This window comes from Centruroides sculpturatus, unplaced genomic scaffold (genome assembly GCF_000671375.1).
Source record: "Centruroides sculpturatus isolate CEXI.00-Female unplaced genomic scaffold, Cexi_2.0 scaffold1448, whole genome shotgun sequence".
NCBI classification, from domain to species: Eukaryota; Metazoa; Arthropoda; class Arachnida; order Scorpiones; family Buthidae; genus Centruroides; species Centruroides sculpturatus.
Window position 1 is genome coordinate 123,406 of NW_019385961.1, and position 26,814 is coordinate 150,219.

General features: G+C 30.5%; 1 protein-coding gene across 2 annotated transcripts in view; it reads right to left on the reverse strand.

The window, feature by feature from the left end:
* Positions 1-26,814, reverse strand: part of LOC111612820 (ATP-dependent RNA helicase DDX3Y-like) — a 66,733-nt gene that overhangs the window by 16,450 nt on the left and 23,469 nt on the right. Inside the window, exons 3-9 of one of the 2 annotated variants that reach the window (XM_023354078.1) lie at positions 16,675-16,810; positions 16,508-16,587; positions 7,513-7,569; positions 5,206-5,465; positions 4,982-5,126; positions 496-661; positions 204-385 (exon numbers count right to left, since the gene is read on the reverse strand). In XM_023354078.1, the coding sequence (XP_023209846.1) occupies positions 204-385; positions 496-661; positions 4,982-5,126; positions 5,206-5,465; positions 7,513-7,569; positions 16,508-16,587; positions 16,675-16,810 (1,026 nt within the window). Of the gene's footprint in view, positions 1-203; positions 407-495; positions 662-4,981; positions 5,127-5,205; positions 5,466-7,512; positions 7,570-16,507; positions 16,588-16,674; positions 16,811-26,814 lie in introns of both variants that reach the window. The other variant, XM_023354076.1, reaches the window with a different exon arrangement.

Genomic DNA, 26,814 nt, shown 5'->3' on the forward strand with positions numbered 1-26,814 from the left:
GTAAATTCATAACAACTGAATATAATTTAACTAATGGAATTGTTCAAATTTATTTGAAAATATATCAATGAACTAAAATAAATAATTTTCTAATCTGATGTATAAATATTAAATAAAAATATGTTTTAAATAAAAATTTTATTTTAATTTACATCACTAAATAAAATATATGAATTAATTTATTATTATTTTTATGAACTTACAGCTGTTGCAACTAAAATGGGTGTACGACCCGAACGAAATGACCACAGGGCTTCTTCTCTCTCTCTCTGTGATCTATCACCATGAATACTGGTGACAGGATAACCTTCCTTTTGTAAGAAGTGTTCAAGAGCATCAGCACCTTTCTTTGTTTCCACAAAGGTAAGAGTAAGTGAATCTCTTGCTAGAAAGTTCAAAGTATAAACTGGTAAACAAATAATGCACAAAATAAATTTCAAATAATACTTAGGGCATAAATTTAATAATTTCATTCTATAATTAAATCCTTCTTACTTGGTGTGCCACTTTTTAATCCTGCAGCATTGAGCAAATCTAATAAAAAGGAACGTTTATCATGTTCTTCTACCCAAACAATTTTTTGTGTTATATTTTCAGATGTGCTGCCAACACGGCCAACCGCAAGAAATATGTAATTGTCAAGAAAATTTCTTGCAAGTTCCTGTAATAACAAAAGTATCAATTTTAACTGATTTATTTCAAATTTTTCTGACTGATTTCAATTAAACAAACTCTATTTTTACAATGATTAAAACATATGAATATATTTTGTTGTTAATCAAAAACATCAAAAAATGCTGATAATGTTTCTTCAATTCTTTCAATTCTTAATTAATTGAATCAAATCAAATTTTATTGTTATTACCTGATACTGCTCCTATTAAAGCTATTTCTAAGTCTCATTGATAGAATGTTTATGCAAATCTAGTTGCTTCTTTAAATTTTCTTTTGGTTATTTCTTTGTATTTAGCAATAAAAATCAACAGTAGTTTATCAAATATTTCACATATCTGCTTACCAAAAATGCCACTAAATTGATTTATAAATGTTTAATTCTTTATATTTGAATTTAAACTGTTAGTGAATGAAGTCAATATTTTATAAACCAATCAGTTTTTAGGCTTTCATTTATTACAACACCTGCTGAGTATGGATATAAGCAAGAACTGAATCAATATTGGATCAAACTGATAGAATTTGATCTCTTAACATCTCTAATAATTTCAACATATTAATATACACGGTGTGGTGCCAAAATCCAGACAAAATTCAATTTCAAATTCCTGCCATTCTATACCACCGGTAGATGTCATGTTTGTCATTCAAATAGCTTGACACATGTATTAATTAAACCATCATAACCTTGAAACAGTCGCCATGTTGAAACCAAGTGCAAAATATAACCGAAGAGCCACAATTATCGAAAGTGTTCGCGCTGGGCGCTCGGGCACAGAAATCATTAGGTTCTTCAGATACCCAAGATCGACTGTGTATGATGTCATTGCAAAGTACAATCAGTTGGAAAAGTTCAATGAACATTTTACAATACCAGCAAAGAAACCTCACTTGAAGGAGTACGTTGTCAGGACACCAAAAATCATTCAACAGGCTCAGGAGCTGATTTTTGAGGATCCAGATCAGTCAATCTGAAAATTGTCATAAGTTGTTAATGTGAGTGAGAAAACTATGCGTAGAATTGTCAAGAAGGACCTCTGCTACAAGTCTTATACAATTAAAGTGAGACAAATGCTTTCCGAAGCCACCAGGACAAAGTGTGTTAAACGCTGTAACTTGCTTTTGTGTTCCTTAACCAAATTTTTTCAAAAGTTTTTGCCTGCGCGAAAAAATTTTATCGCAATTTTAAAAAACCTTTAATGATGCTCAATTCACGCTTTATTGATTTTTAATCGTTTTTTAATGGGTTTGATACCAAATTTCATTCATCATTCTAAAGTTGTAGTGCACGGATTTTACTTCGGTAAAGTTATTTAAAGCTACTTTCTGATGTCAAAAACGACCTCCAATAGTTTTTAAATTTTTAAAATTAATATATTTTATTTTATATAAATTTAATTAATTAGGGGGTCGGAAATCACAATAAAATTTTTAATTTTTTAAAAATATACGTTTAATTTATAGTCACCCTACTTTAAACCCTTGTCCTCCGGAGACGTGTATGAGAATGTCACAGGAAATCCAACTCCAGCTGTGTTCAAGGTCACCCAGCTGTGTAAACAATGACTCATTGGTGTTATATTTCACAGAAAGACACAAGACAAAGGAAAATAAAATTTGAAGCTTTTTCTTCAAAATATTCGTTTTTTTCAGTTTTAAGTATTTTTTTACGTTTAATTAAATTAATAATTATATAATATCGAAAATGTCAATGTCCTTAAGGGGTTAAGAAAATGCTGCTGAACGACTCAGTTTTTTTTCTGATGAGAAAATTTTTACAGTTGATGCGAAAATCAAAGGAATGACCACTTGCTCACCCACAATCCAGAAGATGTCCCCAATATCGCAAGAACAGAATTTCCAGTGAATGTTCACGTGCTAAGTATTGTGTCCAGTGAGGGTGATGTCATGCCACTATATTTCTTTAACAAAGAGGAAAATGTCACAAAGGAAGTTTATTTGAATGTTCTGTCAAATGTAGTGAAGCCATAGTTGGAAACTGTGTCGTCTGAAAAGCTGTATGTTTTCCAGCAGGATGGTGCGCCCACCCACACAAGTCATTTGGTGCAAAATTGGTTGTCGGACAAGGTTGACATGTTTTGGTCGAAAGAAATCTGGCCTCCCAACAGCCCAGATTTAAATCTTTTGGACTTCTATGTTTAGAGCAGTGGTTCTTAACCTTTTAGTGATGAGGGACCATTTATCAAAATTTTTGTCTTGCCGTGGACAGCGAACTATTTGGCAGTAATATAGATTCTTATAAGGTTGTTCTATAAATTAAACATATATAAAATTATTCAGAACCCAGAGTATTATTATTTGCAAAAATGTTACATTAATTTTATTATTTTAGTGTGATTTTTGTGACTGCATACTGTTTACCAACTGCTGAATTCTTGGTTCAGTACTACTCAAACCCAAATGCATGTCGGCACTGGCATCCAACTGATATCGATGTTTATTTTTAATTATCAAAAGCACTGAGAATCCTTATCGCATAAATATGGGGTTGAAAATAAAGTTAGGGGGTACTGTAAAGCAATTTCTCGAATTTTAGGGAAAGCAATAGCTTTTTGGCTCCAAAAATCTTCAAGATTAATTCCTGTCTCGAATGTATCCTTGCAGTTACTATCGTGTTGCATTTGAATTAACTCTTCTTGTATTTCATCCGGCACCTCAGAAATGTTGATTATGAAAGGATTGTGGATCAGTTTCCGAATACCTTTGTCTTTGCAGTCAGGAAAATAGCGATTGAATTCATTTTTCAAGTTTTGCAAATGGAATGTAATATTCTTTTGTATTTGTCCTTTAATCTCAGCGCACTGTCTGTCAATAATTGGGTTTAATGTATCAAATGCAGAAAAATTCTCTCTTTTGACTTTGCTGATCCATGGGTCGATTTTAGCGATAAATGCACTGATTTTATCTTCAAATGCAATTATATTGCTAGTGCCTTCCAATTTCATATTTCCTGACACTTGAAGTTGAAGGTTCAATTTAGTTGTGCAAAAAAATCCATTAAATAAGCAAAATGTATTTGAAATTTGAACTGACAGAACTCAGACAGCAACTCTTTGTTTTCGTTATTAGTAAAGAATAATTTTACTTCTTCTCTCAGTTCGTACAATCCCGACAGCATATTTCCTTTGGAAAGCCATCGCACTTCGGTGTGAAAAAGTAGCGTTTCATGTTCAGAGTTCATATCACTGCATAATTTTTTGAAGAGACGAGTATTAAGTGCACTCCTTTTAATGAAGTTCACTACTTTTATAGCTGTTTTCATCGTAATAGCAAAGTATTCCAAGAAAGTTTTAGCAGCCAATGCTTGAATCATCGTCATTTATTTAATAATTTTAGGATGACTTCACGGACCACTTAGGCTGCTTTCAGGGACCACCAGTGGTCCACGGACCACAGGTTAAGAACCACTGGTTTAGAGCATAGTTGAAAGGGTCACGAACAAGTCCAGACATGCAAATGTCACATCATTGAGAGCCGCTACTGATGTAGCATTTGCCAATATGGACCGTGACACATTAAAGCACGCAAGCGCATGCTTCAGACAAGAATGGAGGTGGTCATTTGAGCAGGAGGGTGGATATATTGAGTAAATGTATTCTTTATGACCTTACAAGCAATGTGGTTAAAAAACTTTTTAAACCTTTTCATTTTTGCAATAAGAAAATATGTTTGAAAAAATGCGTAATTTGTCCGGATTTTGGTACCAAACCCGTATTTGAAAAGTTTAGGTAAGTACAATAAGCAAGAAAAATGATTTGGCATTATCTGAGAACTACCAATATACATGACATTTTGTTATGTTCCAAATTGAATCAACTACTTATTTTAACATGCTTTAAATTGCAGTGTTTCCAAAAAAATCTAATTTAACAAAAATTTTATATATGGCTATTGAATTAATTGAAGCTTTTGTTTTCATATTTCCCACTTACATAAAACAGCAATATTATGATTGCACAATATACTGTATAAACCAATTTGAAAAATGCAAAATAATTTTAAAACATTTTTAGCTTTAAAAATTCCTTTATTCCAAACTATCAATTTAATGTATGTAAATTTCTGAAAAATTAATTAATGGATTTCCTGGACTTCACACAAAATATGAGTTTCCTTGAAACTATTACAAAATTTAATGACATTTTCCAATGAAAATGAACTTTGTTTCAGTAAATTTAAAATTTTACATGACAAATGAGCCAGAAAAAATATATATCAGTTATCAAAATATGTAAAAGTTTTATTAACTAATAATAAGTTATTTGTTTTTAGTTATCATACTCACTTGTACTTTTTTCGGAAATGTTGCAGAAAACATAAGAGTTTGTCTATTTCCAACAAGTGGCATATTATCTTCTAGAACAATCCGACGAATTTGAGGTTCAAAACCCATATCAAGCATTCTGTCAGCTTCATCTAAGACAAGGTACCTAATATTCACAAATTAATTTTATATATTAAATTCATTAAAATAAAATAGTTAATATATTTATAAAAAATTTTACTTACTTCACTAACTCTAAACTGACTTTTCCTCTTTCCATCATATCAACAAGCCTTCCAGGAGTGGCTACTAAGAGATGACATCCACGATCTAAATCTTTCATCTGCTGAACTGGATCAGCACCACCATAAACAACACAAGGTCGAACACGAGAACGATATGAAAATTTGCAAGCTTCTTCATAAATCTGGGATGCTAATTCTCTTGTTGGTGAAAGAATCAAGGCAAGAGGATATTGTTTCACTCGAGAATTATATCGTGGAGGCTAAAAATAGAATTAAAATACAGAAAAGAAATATTAAAATTGCTAGATTAAATTACTACGTAATAATATATAACAGATTATGCTATCGTTATTTTTACTTTATAATCAGAAAATTTTGTACAAAAATACTATATTGTTTTAATTTATATAAAATATTTTTTATAAGCATCAAAAAATATTCCAAAACATGTAATAGATGCATTCTTCTTTTTAAGTAGAGATATTGTTAAAATTCCAAAACATTTCCTTCTTTCATTACATTTATTACACTTCTCTTACATTTTGCAAAAGTAATAATTATATTTCCTTCTAAAAAACATTATAAAATGATAAACCTTTACATCTTGCAATAAATTTGGTTGTCTATTTTGAAACCTAACTTTGAGTTATGGAATAGAAGTCAAGTCAATAACATATGTTTATGTTTCCATGTCAGAAGAAAAAATAAAAACCTTTCTGAATTATAGTAAATGACTGTTAAGTACAGTCTATATTCTATAAAAATACCTTCGCATATCCAAAGTTCAAAAAATGATAATATTCAAACAACACTACATTTCTTTATGTCTGATAGACTGTGAAAGTCTACCATAACAAACAAAAATGAATGAATTGGGCAGGAAAATAAAAATAATAATAAAATGAAATAAAGCAACACTGCTCATTTAAGTGTTTTTTATATGAGTATCAAATTACTGTAAACTTTTTTAATGTATAATTTTACTTTTATTTTATATATTTAAAATAAAAATTAATTGTTTAATATTTTTCTGTAACTTTTATTTTATTAATATTTTCACCTTTCCTGTTACTTTCTTTCTTAAAGAAACAGACTATTAAATGGGTAACAGTATATGAAAATAGATCTCTCTCTCTATATATCTATGATTTATAAATAAACATTATCTCCAAGTAAAAAAAAAAACCTGTTGGTTCAAAAATGCAACCTTTACCTTGAAATTTAAGACTTTGAAAAATAATTTTTTGCTGTTGATTAAGCTTACTCATTACAACAATATCCATAATAAAATTCATTCACTTTTCCTTACTATAATGACAGTAAACAGCTAAAAATTATTAAATTCTTAAATTTCACAATAACATTTACAACGTTAAAACAATACATCTTTTTCTTGCAGATTCCTCTTACCAAACAAGCTGTCATGTTAGAAAATGTTTAAGTACTTTATTAATTTTATTTTATTGACCATTTATCAATAAAATAAAATTTATTAAAAAGTGTATCATTGATTTTGTGATGTACTGTTTTAAATTATTTATTGGCTTTGACAAATTTTGAAGATTATACTTACTTATACTATAAGCAAAATCCAAAAATCACTGATCTATTATAAATCTATTATTATAATATTTATGAATAATAATATTTGTCATTATTTAGAAATTCAGACATATATTATTGGTTGTGTTTTGACTGCAAAAAAAATACAGACTTTATAGTAAATTAAAATTAAAAAATAAATTACTTAAATTACCACTTCAGATATAACAGAATTTAAAAGCAGTTAATAGAATTATTATATAAATATACACTGGAACAAATGAATATTAAATTACAGTAGAGCATCGATTATCTGACTCAATTGGGGACTGGGGTTGGTCGGATAACTGAAAAAATGAATAACCAAAAAATATGAAAAAATACATTATTAGTATAGTATATTAGTATATCCCATGTAATTAGTATTAACCTACTTCGCATTGAATTTTCATCAATGTTAAGCCTAACAAAAATTTTTTAAAATAATAATCGTTGCTATTGTATCGTTAAAAATTACAAAATTAAGCGTCGTTTAAATACTGGCTCCCTTTCATGGTTGAGCCAGTGTTGCCAGCTAAAACATAAAAATACTATTAAAGTAGCCAAGACATAGCCAAATATTGTAGCGCCACATCACTAACGGACATTTGAATTTGCCGACTAGAACGTGGTCGGTTAACCGATGTGACGGTTGATCGGGGGTTGGATAATCGATGCTCTACTGTATATAATTTAAAATAATTCTATTTAGACAAATATATTTACCCTATTAACTCCTGCTTGTCTATTTTCAATTGAAAATGTTGAAACTTGATCACCCTCCTATATTTAAAACAATAGTATCTGTACATCTAATTTTTTATGTAATTATTAAAAAATGAAATAGTTAAACTATAAAAGAATAACATCATTTAGTGTGTCATTGTTTAATAAATTTACTAAAAACAAAATACTCAAAGTTAAAATCGGTATTCACCACATGTCAATTCTAAATTAACCTCTTAAACTTGAATAATGATTAAACTTGCCAATCTCACTAATTCTCATATTATAGAATAGTTTATAGTTAATTGGATTCATCTTAAAACAGAATACCTACCCTCAGTTTTTTAAAATAATTTCTGACTTCTTAAATGTTTGATACTGGTCAAAACTACAATGTTGTTGCCAAAGATTTTAAATGTAATGAAATATATATTTTTTTTATTTATATGGGTATCTTAAGGTCAGTTTTTGCGCTAATGTTGCTAATGCATCATTTGAGCAAAAATAATTGTTAAGGAAAAATTTTCTGTTAGCGAACCCTTTGTTAAATATTTTGAATATCACCACTGTATATATATATATATATATATATATGTTGAAGTCATGTATAGCTTGCTGATGAAACAAAAATTTCATCAGCAAGCTATATTGGAGTAAAAGATAGAATTTTATGTTAGATCTTATAAAAAATAAGATCTAACATAAAATTCCATCTTTTACTCCAATAAAAAAATTATTCAGTATTGCAGGATTAATTGAAATTCAAGGCATAACAGATTGTCAGATGTCCTGCTTGAGAAAATTTTGCTTCTTAAGAAAAATGGAGATTATTTTTTAAAAATAATAATAGCTTGCCTTAATTGATGGCAAAAATTAATAAATTGTTTCCTAGGGTATTGCTGCTTTATTGCTAAAAAATATTTCTCAAAGTATTTAATCTGTGAAGTACTTTGTTATTAAACCATAAGTCTAATTATAACAGATAATTAATGCACTTGGTCAAAAACTTAAGTTGACAGTAGGTGTTTATTGAATGTGTGATGAATTAAAAATGTGCTGTTAAGACTACAATGCTAACAAATTTTTATTATATAATTTACACTTTACACTAAGAGTACATGTACAGATTTATGTTTTTATTTGCCATTTTATATTTTTTAACTTTTTTGAATTTTTCTAATTGAAAAAACATTACAAACCAAAAAACTTTGTTGACACTCCAAAAAACTAAAAACAAAAAAACAACAGAATATTGTGTCTACATTGACATGTGTCAGAATTTGAATACTCTCCTTTTTATTTAAATCAATTTTAACCAAAATAAGAATATCAAAAGTAATATTTTAGTTTTGAAAGAAAAACTTTATTTTCACAAGAAAAAGGGAAGCCGTTAACCCAAACTTCCTCACCAACGGAAATTGAACATCCTTTTTCTTTTTCCCTTATCTTTAAAAATTTAATCACCAAACTGACAGTCAACCCCTCTGAATTTCTCCACTCATCATGTTCATGTGGAAAAATTCTACACACTAAGTGGATGAGATCAACGAAAAATGAGATTCTTTCCCATTGTTCGGGGAGTGCGCCAAAATCTCTCATATTCCATGTGGGTCTCCAAGACCACATCCAGATTCAGAGTGCACCAAAATCTCTTGATGTAAGAGGACGTATGCCAGTTGAGTCTCCTACAGCCAATGCCCATAGTCAGGAGCCATAGCCAAAATTTCCTGATGTAATAAGATTCCAGTAGAAAATACAGAGCCAAAACCTCGAACCCTAGAAGAGTCTGTCATTGTCTCTATAAGAAAAACTCTCATTACCTAAGTGTCGTCAATGTTCTTATCTACAAAGATGACAACGATCTTTGCTTGAAATCCCTAAGATGAGACATCATCAAAGACAAGATATTTGAGAACCTGTAAGGTAGTATACCCTTCAAACATTTGTAATCTCTCTCTCTCACATGTTAGGAAGCTTTGTATTTGTAATCATAGTTATATTTTGTTTCATTAAATATTTAGTTCTGTTATTTTAAAAATATGGTCTCTTTAATGATTGAAATCCACACCTATGTTCACTCCATGTACTTACGTCCCTTCCACTCGAAATTCCTTATCTATGCATGTTAATCTACGTATTAAATAGATTAACTGGTGTCAGGAAAACAACTTCCAGGGGATCTCACAAGCTCCTAGTATATATTAAAATCTTTGGAAGTCATCCACTGACAAGGAGATTGAATCTCGCGATCTAGTGCAGGATAAGTGGTCATTTGAATTTACCCGTGACCCTCTGCTAATCTCACATATGTAAACTATAGTATATATGTAAAACATCATTAGAGATTGTGTAAAGTAACAATGACTCCCCAGAATGAATTATCTCTTGTCCAGAGAATGAAAGTTGTGAAAAGTTTTGAACAATTGCAATCATTTTGTGCAGTTGCTAAACAACATAATTTATCTGCTGAAGGAGTTTTAAAAATTGTAAAGAAATTCAAGAAAGTGGATTTGTTGATAATTAAAGATGAGATGAAGAAAGCAGATGACAACTACTTAAGAAGGCAGGTTTGATTGTAAGAGCAAGCAAATGAAGATGCTAAGAAAACTGAAAGAGAAATTAAATATGATGTGTTTGGCCATGAAAAAAAAGATCATTCAATTCAAATAATCAGAAATTGATTGACTCCTAANACCGTCTTAACTAAACATAAGCCCCAAACAAAATATAATGAAAGCAAAATAAAAGTAAAATAAAAATAAAGCTCAGACTTGGTTCCTTACACCATTTGTTGAAACAGTCCTGGTACGCTTCTTTTGTAATGTCTTTCAGCGCCTTTGTCACATTTGCCTTAATCTCGGGAATCGTCTCAAATCTTCTTCCTTTCAAAAGTCTTTTGAGATTGGGGAACAAGAAGAAGTCACAAGGAGCAAGGTCGGGTGAGTAGGGGGTTGGAGAAGAACAGTGACCGAGTGTTTGGCCAAAAACTCAAGAGTCCTGAGGACTGAATGGGCTGGAGCATTGTCGTGATGGAGAAACCAGTCGCCACTCCTTCACATTTCTAGCCTTTTGCGACAAATGGCATCCCTCAGACGCTTCAGAACTTCAATGTAGTAAGTCTGGTTCACTGTGGAGCCTTGAGAGAGGTACTCGTGATGAAAAACACTTTTAGCATCAAAAAAAACTGTTAGCATTACCTTGACATTGGATCAAACTTGGCAAGCTTTTTTAGGTCTGGGAACCACTTGAAACATGCCATACATTTCATAGCAACATCACTGTAAGCTGTGTTGTGCTTAGCAAATGTTTCAGTTGCAGATTTTCCAAGTTTAATACAAAATCTCACAGCAAGTCGCTGCTCCATTAGGTCATTCATTCTGAAATCTGACAAGCGAAAAAATCGCACTTCACTAAAAACCGCATAGCTAATCAACAAATAAAGATATCTGTAATTGGGAAATGGCTTTATCACCAGACGATCTGTACAAACCTACCGACAACAAGCTGATTCCCCTGGACACAACTGGAGCCGCACAATTCAAACAGTCTGTGTATTCTTTGAACAGACCTCGTAAAATTCAAAACTCTAACAAAAATGTATGAGAAATTTAATGAAAAATCAAATATTTTTGACAACTTTAAGCTTTATCATCTGGTTAACAGCAGTGTTCAAAAGTAGAACAAAATTCAAACTCTAGATGTTTGATGACCATGTTCACAACCAAAGATCAAGAGTTGGAGTTAGAAATTAACCAATAAGCATTCATGTATAAAAAAGTATAGTGAATGGTAATTAGTTAACTTCAAACTCTAACTCTCAATCCTTGGTTGTAAATACAGCTGTGATTGTTGAGCTGTCTGGCTGGAAGTCACCAGCACTCAAACACCTAGAATTATTGAAGATATACAGTTGTTGTAAGAAAAATGTTGCCATCATTTTCAAGGATAACACCACTCTCCATGCATGCATGCATCCTTATTTGAGGTCCTTTTATAATTTTCCCACAGAAACCAGTGGGAACACCACAATCATTACACCAATGACCAATCAGATGATGCCTTCACAATACTGTAAGGTCTCGTTTTATGCGGTGGATACGTTCTACAGAAAAGCGCATATAAAAAATTTGCATAAAAAAAGACTTTACTTGCCTTGAAAAAGTAGGGATACGTTCCGTAATTTTCTAAAATCGCATAAGACCAAAACAACGAGTTAAAATTAACTCAAAACCGCATAAAAAAGTTTGCAGAAATTAAAAGAAATAGGCTGCTTAATAAATTACTTCGAATATCTGAAAGAAATTCATATAAAAGCTTAAAATAAACTTGTATTCAAACTTAATTCAGTTAATTTTATTGAAAAGTAATATAGTTTTACATTTTTTTTGGAATTTTTGGAATGTTTTTTAAGTCTCCAAATTTTTTAAAAATCTTTAAAAATATACGGCCAGCTTCACCCTACTTTAAACCCTTGTCCTCCCGCGACGTTTATGAGAATGCCCCAAGAAATCCAACTCCAGCTGTGTTCAAGGTCATCCAGATGTATAAACAATGACTCATCGTTGTTAAATTTCACAGCAGGGCGAGACAAAGGAAGTTAAACTTTGAAGCTTTTTCTTCAAAACTAACGCATTTCTTTCATTTTTTTCAGTTTTAAGTATTTTTTATGTTTAATTACATTTATATCAAAAATTGCTAGGAACTAAAGCGATTAAGGTAGATCTAGCTGTCCTTTACATCCATAAACGTTATATGTCAGTGGAACAAATGGAGTGAGCTTTGAGCGTTCCACGATTTTTGGAGACTGTCTATACGCGGGCTTCCTAAACAAGCCTATATGTATGCTTGTCCAAGAAAATTTTGGATGAAATACAAACCGCACAACTTCAAAATCTCATAAAAATAATCCGCATAAAAAGAGACCTTACAGTATTTACAAATTCACATTTGAATTTTTGTTCTATTTTCAAACTTGATTTTAACCTGATGATGATAGCTTAGGATTATTGAATTTTTTTTTACATTTTTCATTAAATTTTTCACAAATGTTTGCTGGGGTTTTGGTTTTATTGATGTTTCTCTTAAAAAATCTTTTTACAGAAAATTAATTTAAAACTTTTAAAAGTTTTAAATTAATTTTCTGTAAAAACATTTTATTAAAGATTACTTTTGATTTTATTAAAATTTTAAGATAAAAAAAATTTAGAACTTGTTTCCAGTGAAACATTCTTTTCCAGATTTGATTTATGACAAACACATCGCATGCCAGGTAAATCAAATCCAGAATAACATTAGACACAAGATTTCTCTTTTCACTGAAAAATAATATTTAATTCTAAGTAATAAGTTCCAAATTAATTTTTTTTTAAATTCTAATTTAAAACTTAATAGTGCTAATTTTATCAAAATATATATTATAAAAAAATTTAGAAAATGCCTGTAAAATTCCATGATACATGGGTCGTTCAATAAGTCTTTAGAAAATCCAATAGCTGGTGCTCGTAGCTTCAAAAATGACATGTTTTTAGTAAGCATCATGACTCACTAGACAGTTGTGAAAAGTCTCAGTCATATCCATCATATGGTTTAATTTTTATTGTCGACTGAAGCAAGAAACTTTTGTTTATTTAGAAAAATGGAAAAAAGTGAGTTTCGAGCAGTGATTAAACACTTATATTTAAAAGGCTTAACACCGAAAGAGATCAAAGATGAGTTGGATGAAGTTCATGGCACATCTGCTCCTGTGTTTTCAACTGTTTACAATTGAGTAAATAAGTTCAAACGTGGCCGTACATCCACAAAAGATGAACGTCATTCGGGACGTCCAGTGAAAGTGACCACTCCCGAAATGATTGACAAAATCCACAATATGGTTTTGAGTGATTGATGAATCAATGTGTGTGAAATAGTTGAAGCCACAGGCATATCGCAAGGTACCAGTGTTTTCAATTTTGCACAAAAAATTGGGTGTGAAAAAAATCTTGGCAAGATGGGTGCTGCGTTTGCTCTCAGTGGAGAACAAACATAATCGTGTGGTCAACTCTGAGGCTATTTTGGCACTTTTTTGTCACAATCCTGATGAGTTTCTGCATCGATACATAACTGTGGACAAAACATGGATACACTACTATACTCCAGAGACAAAAGAACAGTCAAAACAGTGAAGGCAAAAGGGCTCCAAAGAAGGCGAAGACAGTGAAATCGGCCAGGAAGGTGATGGCCACAGTTTTTTGGGATACATGCGGAATAATCTACACCGATTACTTGGAAAAAGGAAAAACAATAACTGGAGAGTATTATGTGTTGTTATTGCACCAGTTGAGCAAAGAAATCAAGGAAAAACGTCCTCATTTGAAAAAGAAAAAGATCCTCTTCCATCAAGACAATGCATGGGTGCACACCTGTGCAGTTTTGAAGGCCAAAATCATGGAATTAAAGTTTGAATTATTACAACATCCACTGTATTCGGCCCCCAGTGACTGTTTTTTTATTTCCAAACTTTAAAAAATGGCTCGGCAGACAACAATTCACGTTGAACAAAATGGTCATCACCCAAACAGATGCCTATTTTGAGGACCTTCCGAAATCTTACTTTTTAGATGGCTTTAAAAAGTTGCAGAAATGCTTAGAAAAGTATATAGAGCTTAAAGGAGTTTATGTTGAAAAATTTAAAAAATCTACCTAAAATAATTTGTTTTTCTATCTTTTTCTAAGGACTTATTGAACGACCCTCGTTCTCTCCCTTTTAAATTCACCTGACATTTACATTTGTTATAATTTAACAAATTATTAATTATACAGTCAACCCCTATTTTACTGCCCTCTTATAACCTTTTGTCTCATTTATCACCATAAAATCTAGAAAATATTCAAGACCATAGTGAACTGTTTTGATAATCATCATGGATACTACCATCCATCAACGATTTTTAGAATACAAATGGTCTTTTTCCATAAGAAATTTCTCTATAAAACCACCATGAATAATGGTTGAGGAAAAAATAAGCAGAGACTCATAATTTTGCAGAAAAGCTTGCAAAACTTTGTATTAATTAATTAAGCTCTCATTGTGTATGTAGTCTTCAACTTTATTCTTCCCTTCTATCAAACTAAAGAAGACTCCTGCAAACAGAAATATGAGCTATTCTTCCTAAACAAAGTGCAAGAAATCTTCATAATTAGTAACAACCACAGTAATGTAACAAAAAACATTTTGCTACACATTTTATTGCTATGAAGTAAATCTGTGTGGGTAGATGTACTACAGTAGAGATATTTTAAGCCAAAAATCTAAATAGTGGATGCCAAGAATAAAAATTCAAAAAAGCTGAAAAGAAAAACATGAAGAAAAGAAAAACGCATGTGATGTGGTTTGCAGAAGTGAATAAAAAAAATAAAATTTTAGCTGATGATGTTATTAAAGAATAAGCTAAAACATTTAATCAGAGGACTAAGAACAAATTTTAGCTACAGTAACAGTTGGTAGATTGTTTTAAATAACATGGCTTATTGTAATAAAATATATGCAGTAGCAAATATAAGTGTTTAAATAATAAAAGTGAATTTAGATATTATGGATAGTAAGCAAAATAGATCATCAAAAATAATTGAGCAATAATGCAGGCTTTGTCAATGCTCAATTACTGGCTGTCTTTTACATAGAGAAAACCTCTTTACTTCTGTAGAATGTAACCAGCCAAAAATGTAGCTCAGGCACCAATAAAATGTTGCAAAAAGTTTAAAGATTGTGTTAAAACTGTCTTTTGTTACAATGCCAATGAGAATGAAAAATAGGAGTGTAACTGTTATCAGGCACAAAACCATAATGCTTCAAAAATTTTTATCCATTACTTTGTCATTTTATAAGGATTATTTAAAAAACCAATTAGATGACCACAATAATTTTCACCATTTTCTATAAAACTTCAGGATGTGGAAGAAGAAAAATTCAGAGCAATACTATTGATTGACAATGTTCTATGCCATAAAGACAAATCTGAGCAAAGCAGATACTTTTCCTATAAATTAAATCAGCTTTTTATAGCAACTAGACACTGGTATAATTAAAAAGTTTAAGTTAATTTATCAACATCATCTAGTATGAAAAATCATCAAACGTCTTAATGATGAAATTCCAAAAAAATTTGCCTTGAAATTTGCACTTTGTTTTATTAAACTGATATGGACAGTGACACAGGAAATTATCAAGAACTGCTAGCTATTCACCAACCTATTACAAAATGAAGAACAATTTTTTCAAGACTATCATAAATACCCAGATATTGAGTAATGTCTTGAAAATTCTCAAACACATCATTTCCACACAGCAACTGGATCCAGATGAGTTGATACTTAGTGAATGCAAAAAAGTTTTTTCAAAATTAAAACCTGACAAAACTGTGCAAATGACAAGAGATGAAGAAACACACACACAAAGTGCAAACAATTATATAGAGAAACCAAAAAAGCTGTTACAACATAAAAAACTCAATCATGCAATCTCAAAATTTGATAATACCTTTAACAATTTGCTTTCAACAGCGAATTCAGCACTTGCAAGCTTTAAATGAGACTATCATAGCATATAATATAAAAAGTGCACATACTTTCTAGAAAGGTTTTCTTCCTTCTTAAAATCAAGTACTAAATAGCATTACAAAATGCCAAATCACTTTCTTGTTATAAACTTTACTTTCTTTCATTTTTTGGGCAATTTTCAATTAACCATCATCCTGCCTATCAACCAACCTTTCAAAATGAATGGTTGTAATAAAACAAAGATTGACTGTAATTTCAAATTTTAGGATTTTTTTTTATATTTGATTCTGTTCTTTATATATTATGAAGAGTCCTGTAATGAAATTAAAAATATTTCTTTAATAAACATATGATTAATTCCTTTAGTAAGTGTGTGTGTGTAAGGTAATTCTTAATCTAGAGTTTACAAACTTGAAATGTTGAATTAAATATATGATTCTCAACTTAAAATATTTACCACATTAATATTTTTAGGAGGACCATTCTCATATATCTGATTTAAAATAGGAACCAAAAATGCAGCAGTTTTTCCAGATCCTATGTAAGAAACAACATATTAAATAATAATAAAAGTGTATTTAAAAAATCAATTTTGTTTTAATCTTTTTATGTAAAAGTTTTTACCAGTTTGTGCACAAGCCATCAGATCACGCTTTTTCAATATAATTGGTATTGCATGCTTCTGTACAGGTGTAGGTCTTTCATAACGAGCCAACTCTATGTTAAACCTTATAATTTCTGTGAGGGGAAGTTCATGAAACTGAAAAAAAATAAAAAAAATTAAATTAATAAAATTTTTGAAAACTTTTTATCTAATTTAAAGGACAAATTTTATTCAGAGTCATCAGTGAAACTGAAGATGTTCATAATTAATTAAAAACACAAAAATAAATATTTTAATTATTGATACAAAATATTATATTTACGCTATTAAGAAAATGTTATTTGAAATCAAATATATTCATTTTTCAGTTAATAAAGAAGATTTTAATGATATTTTACATATTTAAAACTGATAAAGAAAAATTCAATAAAACTGAAGATTGGTTGACAAAAAATGAAAACTATTCTGTTCAGAAATTTATAATCTTATTTCTTTGTCAAATTTATTTACAGACGACCCCCCTATAAGATAGAGATACGTTCCATTCTCTAGGAATCCATTTCTTACGAATCCTTCCAATCACAACCCGACACGTGTCAAGTTTACGGACTACGGCTGTTTGAAAGATTTTCTTCCAAAAAATTAATCGATTCTAGACTAATCCGACTCAACATTTCCAAAATACGTATATATTTTTTGGGAATAATCCGTATAAACTACGCTATAAACAAAAAATTGTAGGATTACTTACAGAGTGTCACCATTCGACATCGCCATTGCTCAACATTGTTTTCGTCGCGGAACAGCTCAGCAAAGAGCGGCCGATTTCTAACAACTTATTTTTCTGTGAAAACTTCGTAGAACTTCGGAGACATCATTAATATAAATAATTTTAATCGCCGTTGAATAAGAAATGTTTCTTTCACAAGAAATGTATAAAATTACAGTACTGTATTAGACTTACGGTACCTAATTTACATACTGACAGACGATAGTTAGCGTAAAAATCTCCGTAGCGTGGCGCCACGCTAGACGGCGGAAATTATATATTTAATTATAACAAAGTTACAATAAGTTAATATATAATTATATATACAGTACCTAATTTATATATAATTAATATATAATTATATGTACAGTACCTAACTTATATATAATTTATATAATACTGTCCAGACGATAGAAATCTCTCCGTAGCGTGGCGCTACGGACGCGGGAAAGTAGTTCGGCTTCCCGATGACGTTTGAGGTGTTTATAGGGAACTTTTACTATTTTTTACGGATACCGGTAGCAATTTTTTCGTAGTTTTATAGGAATCGTAATTATAGGGACCGTAAATATAGGGGGGGGTCGACTGTATTCTAAAATACAAATATAACAACAAAAAATTGTAATAATCTATTTAGAGATCATATAAGAAAAGAACAATCAAAAATTGCTAAAAGTTTCTAACAATTTCTCTCTCTCTCATTTGTATTACATTTTTTTTCTTTAAATTAAAAGAAACAGAAGCCCAGCACACAATTAGCATACCGAATATAGTTTAAAATTTTAAAATCAATAGTAGGTTTCCAAAGAAACTAAATTAAGAAAAATTAATATAGAATTCCTTTAAATTCAACAAAAAAATAAATTTTTTTTCTGATAATTTTGGATTCTGATTACCAAGTCATACAAGTGATAAATTTGACTATTAGACATACAATATATCTCATTACTTAAAGAATTGAAAATTAGAAAATCCAGTTATTAGAAAAAAATTCATACTGATTTCATTCAAACAATAACTTCCTTCAAATATTAGCTGCATCTACTACAGTTGGGGATTTCTGAAAAATTACAGAAACAATATAAAATTAATAAGTATCAAACTGCTGTAGGCAGGTACTATGTTTATTTGTTTAATTTAAAACAAACTTTAATAGAAAATGAAATCCAGTATGTAAAACGTACAATATACAATAGACATACTTTTTAATTTTCTTATTACCAATATACAGAAAATAACATTCATTACAATGAAAGAAACCAGTTACCATCTCAGGTATAACTTGCTTTAAAAATGAAACATTTATAAATACTTATTAATAATGGGGATCAAACAATTATGTACAAAGGAAATAACTGCCCACAAATAATAATCACAGAGAAATAAGCAGTTTAAAATAATATATATAGCTATAATACAAGTATATTAATTAATCAAATGAGGTAGTAATATGTGAAATTACAAACATAATAGTTTGCTATATTTATATAACAACCTAATACTACAGTTGATTTATTTTATTATTTAAAATCCAATCTATAATGATTACATAAATTTGTAAACTCTGACTAGGTTATGTCTAGTTCAATCTTCAATTTTGCATGATTTCACACACATTTCTCAGATTGTCATTAAAAAAATTATATACACAATATATATGTGGTACGATCCAAAAGTTTGGGGACTGCAGTAATATATGACAACAAAAGCATGTATTTGAATTTTACAGTGTATGAAACTGATTCTATCAAACCATTCCTATGTGTTCAGGTTGGTTTCACCCATGTCACATGATTAAACCACGAGTGCTGTTGTTTTCTTTCAGAGATAGTTATCTTTGTTTTGCGATGTAATAAAAATGGAGTTTCAAGAACAGTGCTGCAACATTAAATTTTGTCAGCGTTTAGGTAAAACACCTATGGAGACTTAAAAATTGCTAAGAAAGGTGTACGGTGATTTTACCATGGCGAAATCAAAAGTGTACAAATGGCATCGGTGTTTTAAAGAGAGCCGAGAATCCATCGCAGACGATGAACATTTTGGCTGACCTTTGACTTCATGGAACAAGAAAAATGTTGAATTGGTCTCTCAATGTGTTCGCAAAGATCATCGCCAAACCCTTGAAAAAAATCACTGCGACTACTCACTTATCAAAGACTAGTTGCCAGCGTATTTTAACAGAAGATCTTAACATGCACCGAGCAAAGGGAAAGTCATGATGGAGGTGTTTTTTGATTCTCAAGGAATTGTTCATTCAGAATTTATTCCCGAAGGCAGAATAGTAAACAAGGAGCATTATCTAGACATTTTATGTCATTTGAGGAAATCCATTCGTCATAAACGGCCACAGATCTGGCAAAGTGGAGACTGGTACCTTCTGCATGACAATGCACCTGCACATCAGTCCCAAATGGTCACACAGTTTCTCGCCAAAACTCAAATTAATGTGCTTCCACACCCCGCCTATTCACTGGACTAAGCCCCATGTGATTTTTATTTGTTTCCATCAATGAAAAAGCATTTGCAGGGATGCCATTTTGTGTCATCAGATGAGGTGAGAGCAGCATTGCAGGAGGCCTTACAAGAGATTTCAAAAAATGGCTTCCAGCAGTGCTTCCAGAAGTTATACAAGCACTGGCAAAAGTGTATCATTGCCCAAGGTGATTACTTTGAAGGTGGTTGTGCATCCACAATATAAACTTTTTAAGGTAAAGAATTTTAAGCCAAGTCCCCAAACTTTTGGATCGTACTATGTATATAGTTTATATATGGTTTTGGTTTTAAATTATTACAAAATAATTTTAAAGTTTCCTTGCAGTATTTTAATGATGATGATGATGATGATGATGATAAAGATAATATAAAAAAAGTATCTGTATTCAATAGAAGTGTTTATAAAACAAATATTGGCAAGTTTCACTGAAATTCAGGTTAAATAGAACAGATTTAAACAAGTAGTAACAATAAAAAGAATTAGACATTCATTCAAAGATGATCATCTTTGAACAAACAATATCCAATTTATTACATATTTACAGTGTTGGGATTGAATTAATTTGGACTAAATTCAGTTACAACATTAGCTACTTGGATCATTAACTACTTGGAAACATTGAACAAAAATACAGTATGAGGATATTGTCAGAAGCAGTATTAGTCATAAGTTCATTACAGTAATTACTTGGGAACAAGCTTTAATAAATTTAAGTTTCAAATCATAACACTAAGTATAAAATGCCTGTTTTTTTTTTAAATAATTTTTAATACTAAGTTCCAGTCAAAAATTTTTTTCCTTTGATAAGATGCAAGATGGCAAATGAAATAAAACAAAAGAAACAATTTGACTGTTAAAACCAAATTCCAGCTTTTGTGAGATTTGGACAATGGAAAAAGTGTCAGACATTATAAGAAAGATCAACAGTTTGAAATATAAAGAGGCAAGACGATAGTCTAAGAAACTGGTGTGAATAAAACAGCTCTCTTATATCACAATATACAGATTCCACATAATGTTGATTCTTCTGTCTTTTATCAAATTGTTTTTGAGCAGTATGCAGCATATAACTTAAAAGCCTACCACTGAGCAGAAAACTTATCCAAGAAAAATCAACATTCTTTGCAAGTTGTTGGTACAGATTTTAATGATTAATGGTTTAAGGTTTTCAATGATTGGCCCAATAGATGGAAAATCATCATTTGACAAGTAAAAATAGGATAATCAAAAAATATGGACAAAAAGTCAGTGGTTGATTTTCAGCATTGAATACCATAGCTTACAGCTGAACTCATACCCTGCAATATTTACAATACAGAAAGACCTGGTTTTTTTTTAGAGCATGGCCTACTTGTTTGCTTATGAACAATGACAATGAATGCAAGGGCAGCAAACAACCCATAGAGTAAATTAGTGTTAATCTGCACCAGCTAAACGAAAGGAAAAAAATGAAATCCCTTGCAACTGGAAAGGCAGAAAATCCTCATTATTTTCATATTCTACGAAAGAATATCTTCCTGTTTCCTAGAATAGTAATATGAAAGCTTGATGACAGAGCTGTTTGAAGTCTTGTTTGGACAAAAACAAATTTACTGTTTTTCATCAACAATGCACCAACCCAAAATTACAATGTTGAACTGTTGAATGTCATTGTCAAGTCTTGGCTATTCAACATCTCTTGGACAAACTCTGGACCAGGGGATTATTCCAGCATTTAAAGCTCACTACTAACATTTATTATACAAGTTGCTCCAAGTTTAATTTAACCAATGCTTAGAATTCAAATTACTATTTATAAATAACTTGCCAATTATTTGAAGAAAATATATTAAAATACCAAATCAACTGATACAGTATTGGTAACATTTATATTAGAGATCAGTTTTAATAATTTTTTTAATAACAATGAACTAGAATAAAACATGTTATTTATGTTAAAATTAAAAGTTTCAATTACAAAAAAATTTCAAAATCAAGCCACAGGCTTAAGCAACAGATGTCAAGATTTCCAGTTTCAATACCCAATGCCAATACTGTAAGGTCTCGTTTTATGCGGATTTTTTTAATGCGATTTTGAAGTTGTGCGGTTTGTATTTCATCCAAAAATTTTTTGGATAAACATACATATAGGCTTGTTTAGGAAGCCCGCGTATAGACATTCTCCAAAAATCGTGGAACGCTCAAAGCTCACTCCATTTGTTCCACTGACATATAACGTTTATGGATGTAAAGGACAGCTAGATCTACCTTAATCGCTTTAGTTCCTAGCAATTTTTGATATAAATGTAATTAAACATAAAAAATACTTAAAACTGAAAAAAATGAAAGAAATGCGTTAGTTTTGAAGAAAAAGCTTCAAAGTTTAACTTCCTTTGTCTCGCCCTGCTGTGAAATTTAACAACGATGAGTCATTGTTTATACATCTGGATGACCTTGAACACAGCTGGAGTTGGATTTCTTGGGGCATTCTCATAAACGTCGCGGGAGGACAAGGGTTTAAAGTAGGGTGAAGCTGGCCGTATATTTTTAAAGATTTTTAAAAAATTTGGAGACTTAAAAAACATTCCAAAAATTCCAAAAAAAATGTAAAACTATATTACTTTTCAATAAAATTAACTGAATTAAGTTTGAATACAAGTTTATTTTAAGCTTTTATATGAATTTCTTTCAGATATTCGAAGTAATTTATTAAGCAGCCTATTTCTTTTAATTTCTGCAAACTTTTTTATGCGGTTTTGAGTTAATTTTAACTCGTTGTTTTGGTTTTATGCGGTTTTAGAAAATTACGGAATGTATCCCTACTTTTTCAAGGCAAGTAAAGTCTTTTTTTTATGCGAATTTTTTTTTATGCGCTTTTCTGTAGAACATATCAACCGCATAAAACAAGACCTTACAGTACTGACTGATATCAATACTTGAAGATCAATACCAATACCAGTATCAATACTTTAAAGCTACTCATGATATTTTTGTGATATTGTCATGTCCCTACACACAAATGTGTGACTGTCAGGAACAAGTGCAGTTTTTAGACACTCTTAGCTGCTTCCAAACTGGAATCATCCACTGTTTGTACATTCCCTATAATTGTTATGAACATACTGATTGGTTTGAGTTTCAGCTTACTAGCAACTCTTTATGAACAATGTATTAATACCTACACATCTTGTTTTTTTTTTTTGCATTTATGCACTTATTCAAGAGTATAAAAGATTATTCCATAGTTTTTAGAAGATTAACTTATGGATAATCCTCTAAAAACTGTGGAATGATCTTAATTTTTTATATGGTCTATAAATTTCGTATGGCTTCCATATAAATTACAGAAAATCCAGTGGTTGACATCTCTCAATACACAAAAATATTACATCATGCCCAAAATAACATGTTAATACAACATCAGGATGCAAGCTCTAATCATATTTTTGCAATTGTTTTGCATGTTGGTCTATCCAAGGGAGATCAAGAAATCAGATATTTCCATATGAAAAAAACAGGCATGCCAGTTTATCCTGCAGAATGCTGGCATGTCTGTTTACAAGAGGTTATACACACCCCTCTAGAGCAGAAATGTCCAGCCCACAACGAACCTAATATTTTTATACAACCCACTGCACCCTAAATTTTTAAAGTACATTTTCATTTATTTTGGTAAAGTATGTCGTAAAAATTACTCTCATTTCACTGGATCTCGTAATGACGTAATTAGTGCTAGAAAACTGTACTACCCCATATGCATAACATACTGTCATGAACAATGCTTTTCATTCATGAAAAACATCAAAACTGCTGAAAGAAATACTTAAATGGGAATCACTCAACCTAACAGTTTTAAAATTAAGACTAGTACCATAAAAGCAGATATTGACAATATTATAAAAGGAAGGCAATGCCAAAAATTGAATATCACATGTATAGTTAAATACATTATGATGTATAACACTTTATCACATACTGTACACTCAGAAATTAAAACAGTATTAAATATATTTTAACAAATCTTCAAATGTATTACATATAATATATATGTAGATACAATACATACTGTATATAAATATATTTAATCAGTGTGTTTACAACAACAAATATTTTTAAATTGATGTTTTGGTATAATGAAATTATTTTCTCTTAAATTTGCCATATATGTGTAATAAATGTCAAACAATATACACATTCTTAAGTTACAATGGTCTTCTGTATTTCCAATAAACAATAAGAAATTTTATTGTTTTCTTTAAATTCTTTGGAAATAAGTCTAATAAAATTTCAATTAAAATCATACATTTACACATGCATATAGATTTAAAATTTCAAATCATTGTGTGTTAAATTGTTAACAGGTTTAATTATGTTTTACTGTGCAAGTTATTTAATTATAGTCAGCCACCAAGGAGTGCTTCATGTAACAGTTATGTTCTGTAGGTCATTTCAAAATTGGATGACCATTAGTTACTGGTTTTCTTTTCTTTTACCTGGCAGCCATTTTTTATAAAGTTATTCTCTTTAGCTATCTCTGCTAATTAAGTCATGGAAAACGCTTAAAAAAATTTTGGAAATTGAGAGAAGAAATTTGAATTTTTATGAATGAAAATGACCAGAATATTCCTAAATATAATGGACAGTGGTTTTTGGATTTATGTTTCCTTCCAAATATCAAAATGAAATTAAACAAACTTAATAAGCAGCTTCAAAGTGAGCACAAATTGATCACAGACTATTATCAAAATATAAAAGCATTCAAAGCAAAACTCAAACTTTATGAAAGTCAGTTAAAATCAAAAACTACAATTCATCATCCAAAATTACATAAATTTAATAGTGACAAAAACATTTTTCTAAATATGTGCAAGAAATTACTAATTTACTAAGAGAATTTCAAGAAATACAGTAAAGCGTCGATTTTCCGAATCAATTGGGGTCTGGGGTTGTCCGGATAACTGACATTTCGGATAACTGATTTACGTACGAAAAAATAGTTTAACGTATCCGATGTTGAAATTTTTCTCAGTTGCGTGTCGCTTCGCATTGAATTTTCGTCGATGTTAAGCCTAACGAAGACTATTGTATCGTTAAAAATTATTTTTTTATTTTGTACAAACAAAATAAATATATTGAAAATTATAAAAATAATAAAAAATTATACTTCAGATGTTAATTTAGTATCAAAAACGTAAAATATTTGAGTAGCCCAAGACATAGCCAAAGATTGAAACGCCACAGCACTGGCGAAAATTTAAATTTGCCGACTGGAATTCTTTCGGATGATTGACGTTTCGGATGATTGACTTTCGGAAAATCGACGCTCTACTGTATTCTCATTTTAAAATTTATGAGAATATATTTAATATTTTCTTATGTCCATTTGACATTGTTGTGGAACAAGCTCCAACAAATCTGCAGATAGATCTGATAGATCTCCATTCATCTTCTGAACTGAAATATATGTTTGAGGCCAATAACAAAGTTCAGTTTTATACAAAATACGCCTGTAATAAATTCCCTAACCTAAAAAAACATGATGAGCATTACAGCTGCAGTGAGAATCATCTATCTTTGTGAATCTTTTTTCCTCAAAATTTAAGATTGTTAAATGTGAAAGTCGTAATAGATTTATCAATAAAAATTTAAAAAACCATATATGTTGTACAACATCAAAAATACCTGTTGATATTAAAAAGTTAATTATGAAGGCAAAGATCACAGATCATTTAAAAGTATTAGAATCACCAATTAGTACTTTCTTTTTTTCATCAGAGTAATTTTTGTTATTGATTATGAAGAATATTAACATACATGTAACTACTAAATTAATTATATATATATGTTTTTAANTCTTATCTTACACTTTCTCTTTCACTGATTTCATAAATAAAGTAAAAATTGTAAATAGAAAAAATGCAAAAACATCTCCCTTGTTCTCCACTTTGAATACTGAATGCATGCACCAAACTACTTTCTGCCTATTACTTGTGTGGCCACAGCATCTTACAGTACGGATGAGTTTTGGGAGGCCATTTTTTCCATTCCTTGTCTCATATATGCATCATCACTTAGCCCATACAGATTACTTATATAAACTCAATCAAATAAATATAATAAACCAACAACTTACACACAAACACACATTGCAGACAATATTAAAAAAACAACATTCAAAAATTTACTATAACAAATTATTACGTGAAGCAATCCATCATAGCACTCAAGGTATCATATTTACTGACAAACATATATCATAGACTAAATACTGAACACCTGTTACCGGTGTAATTTGCGTGAAAAAATCTTCTTTCCACAAACGTTTGAGCTTTCCAACTAGCTCTTCTTCAGGCAGACAAAAAATACAGACGAAACACTTCAAAAAATGGAACGTAGATATTTAAATAAAAAACCAAATCTAAAAATAGAACGCAGATGTTTAAACAAAAAATATGAAACTCGCATAACGAACGATCATTAAGATGGTCATGTGCATTCGTGCGCTGATGTTGCTATTTATAGATCGTTGTTTATGAGGGCCTGCCACGCTATAGAAAGATTAATCTCATCCTTCCGATTTATACATGTGGTCCGGTGGTTAGCCTTACAGATGGATATAGCTTCCCGCCATTTTAGTTGTTCCAACTAAATGGTAAGGTTGTAAGGTTGGAACAACTAAAATGGCGGGAAGCTATATCCATCTGTAAGGCTAACCACCGGACCACATGTATAAATCGGAAGGATGAGATTAATCTTTCTATAGCGTGGCAGGCCCTCATAAACAACGATCTATAAATAGCAACATCAGCGCACGAATGCACATGACCATCTTAATGATCGTTCGTTATGCGAGTTTCATATTTTTTGTTTAAACATCTGCGTTCTATTTTTAGATTCGGTTTTTTATTTAAATATCTA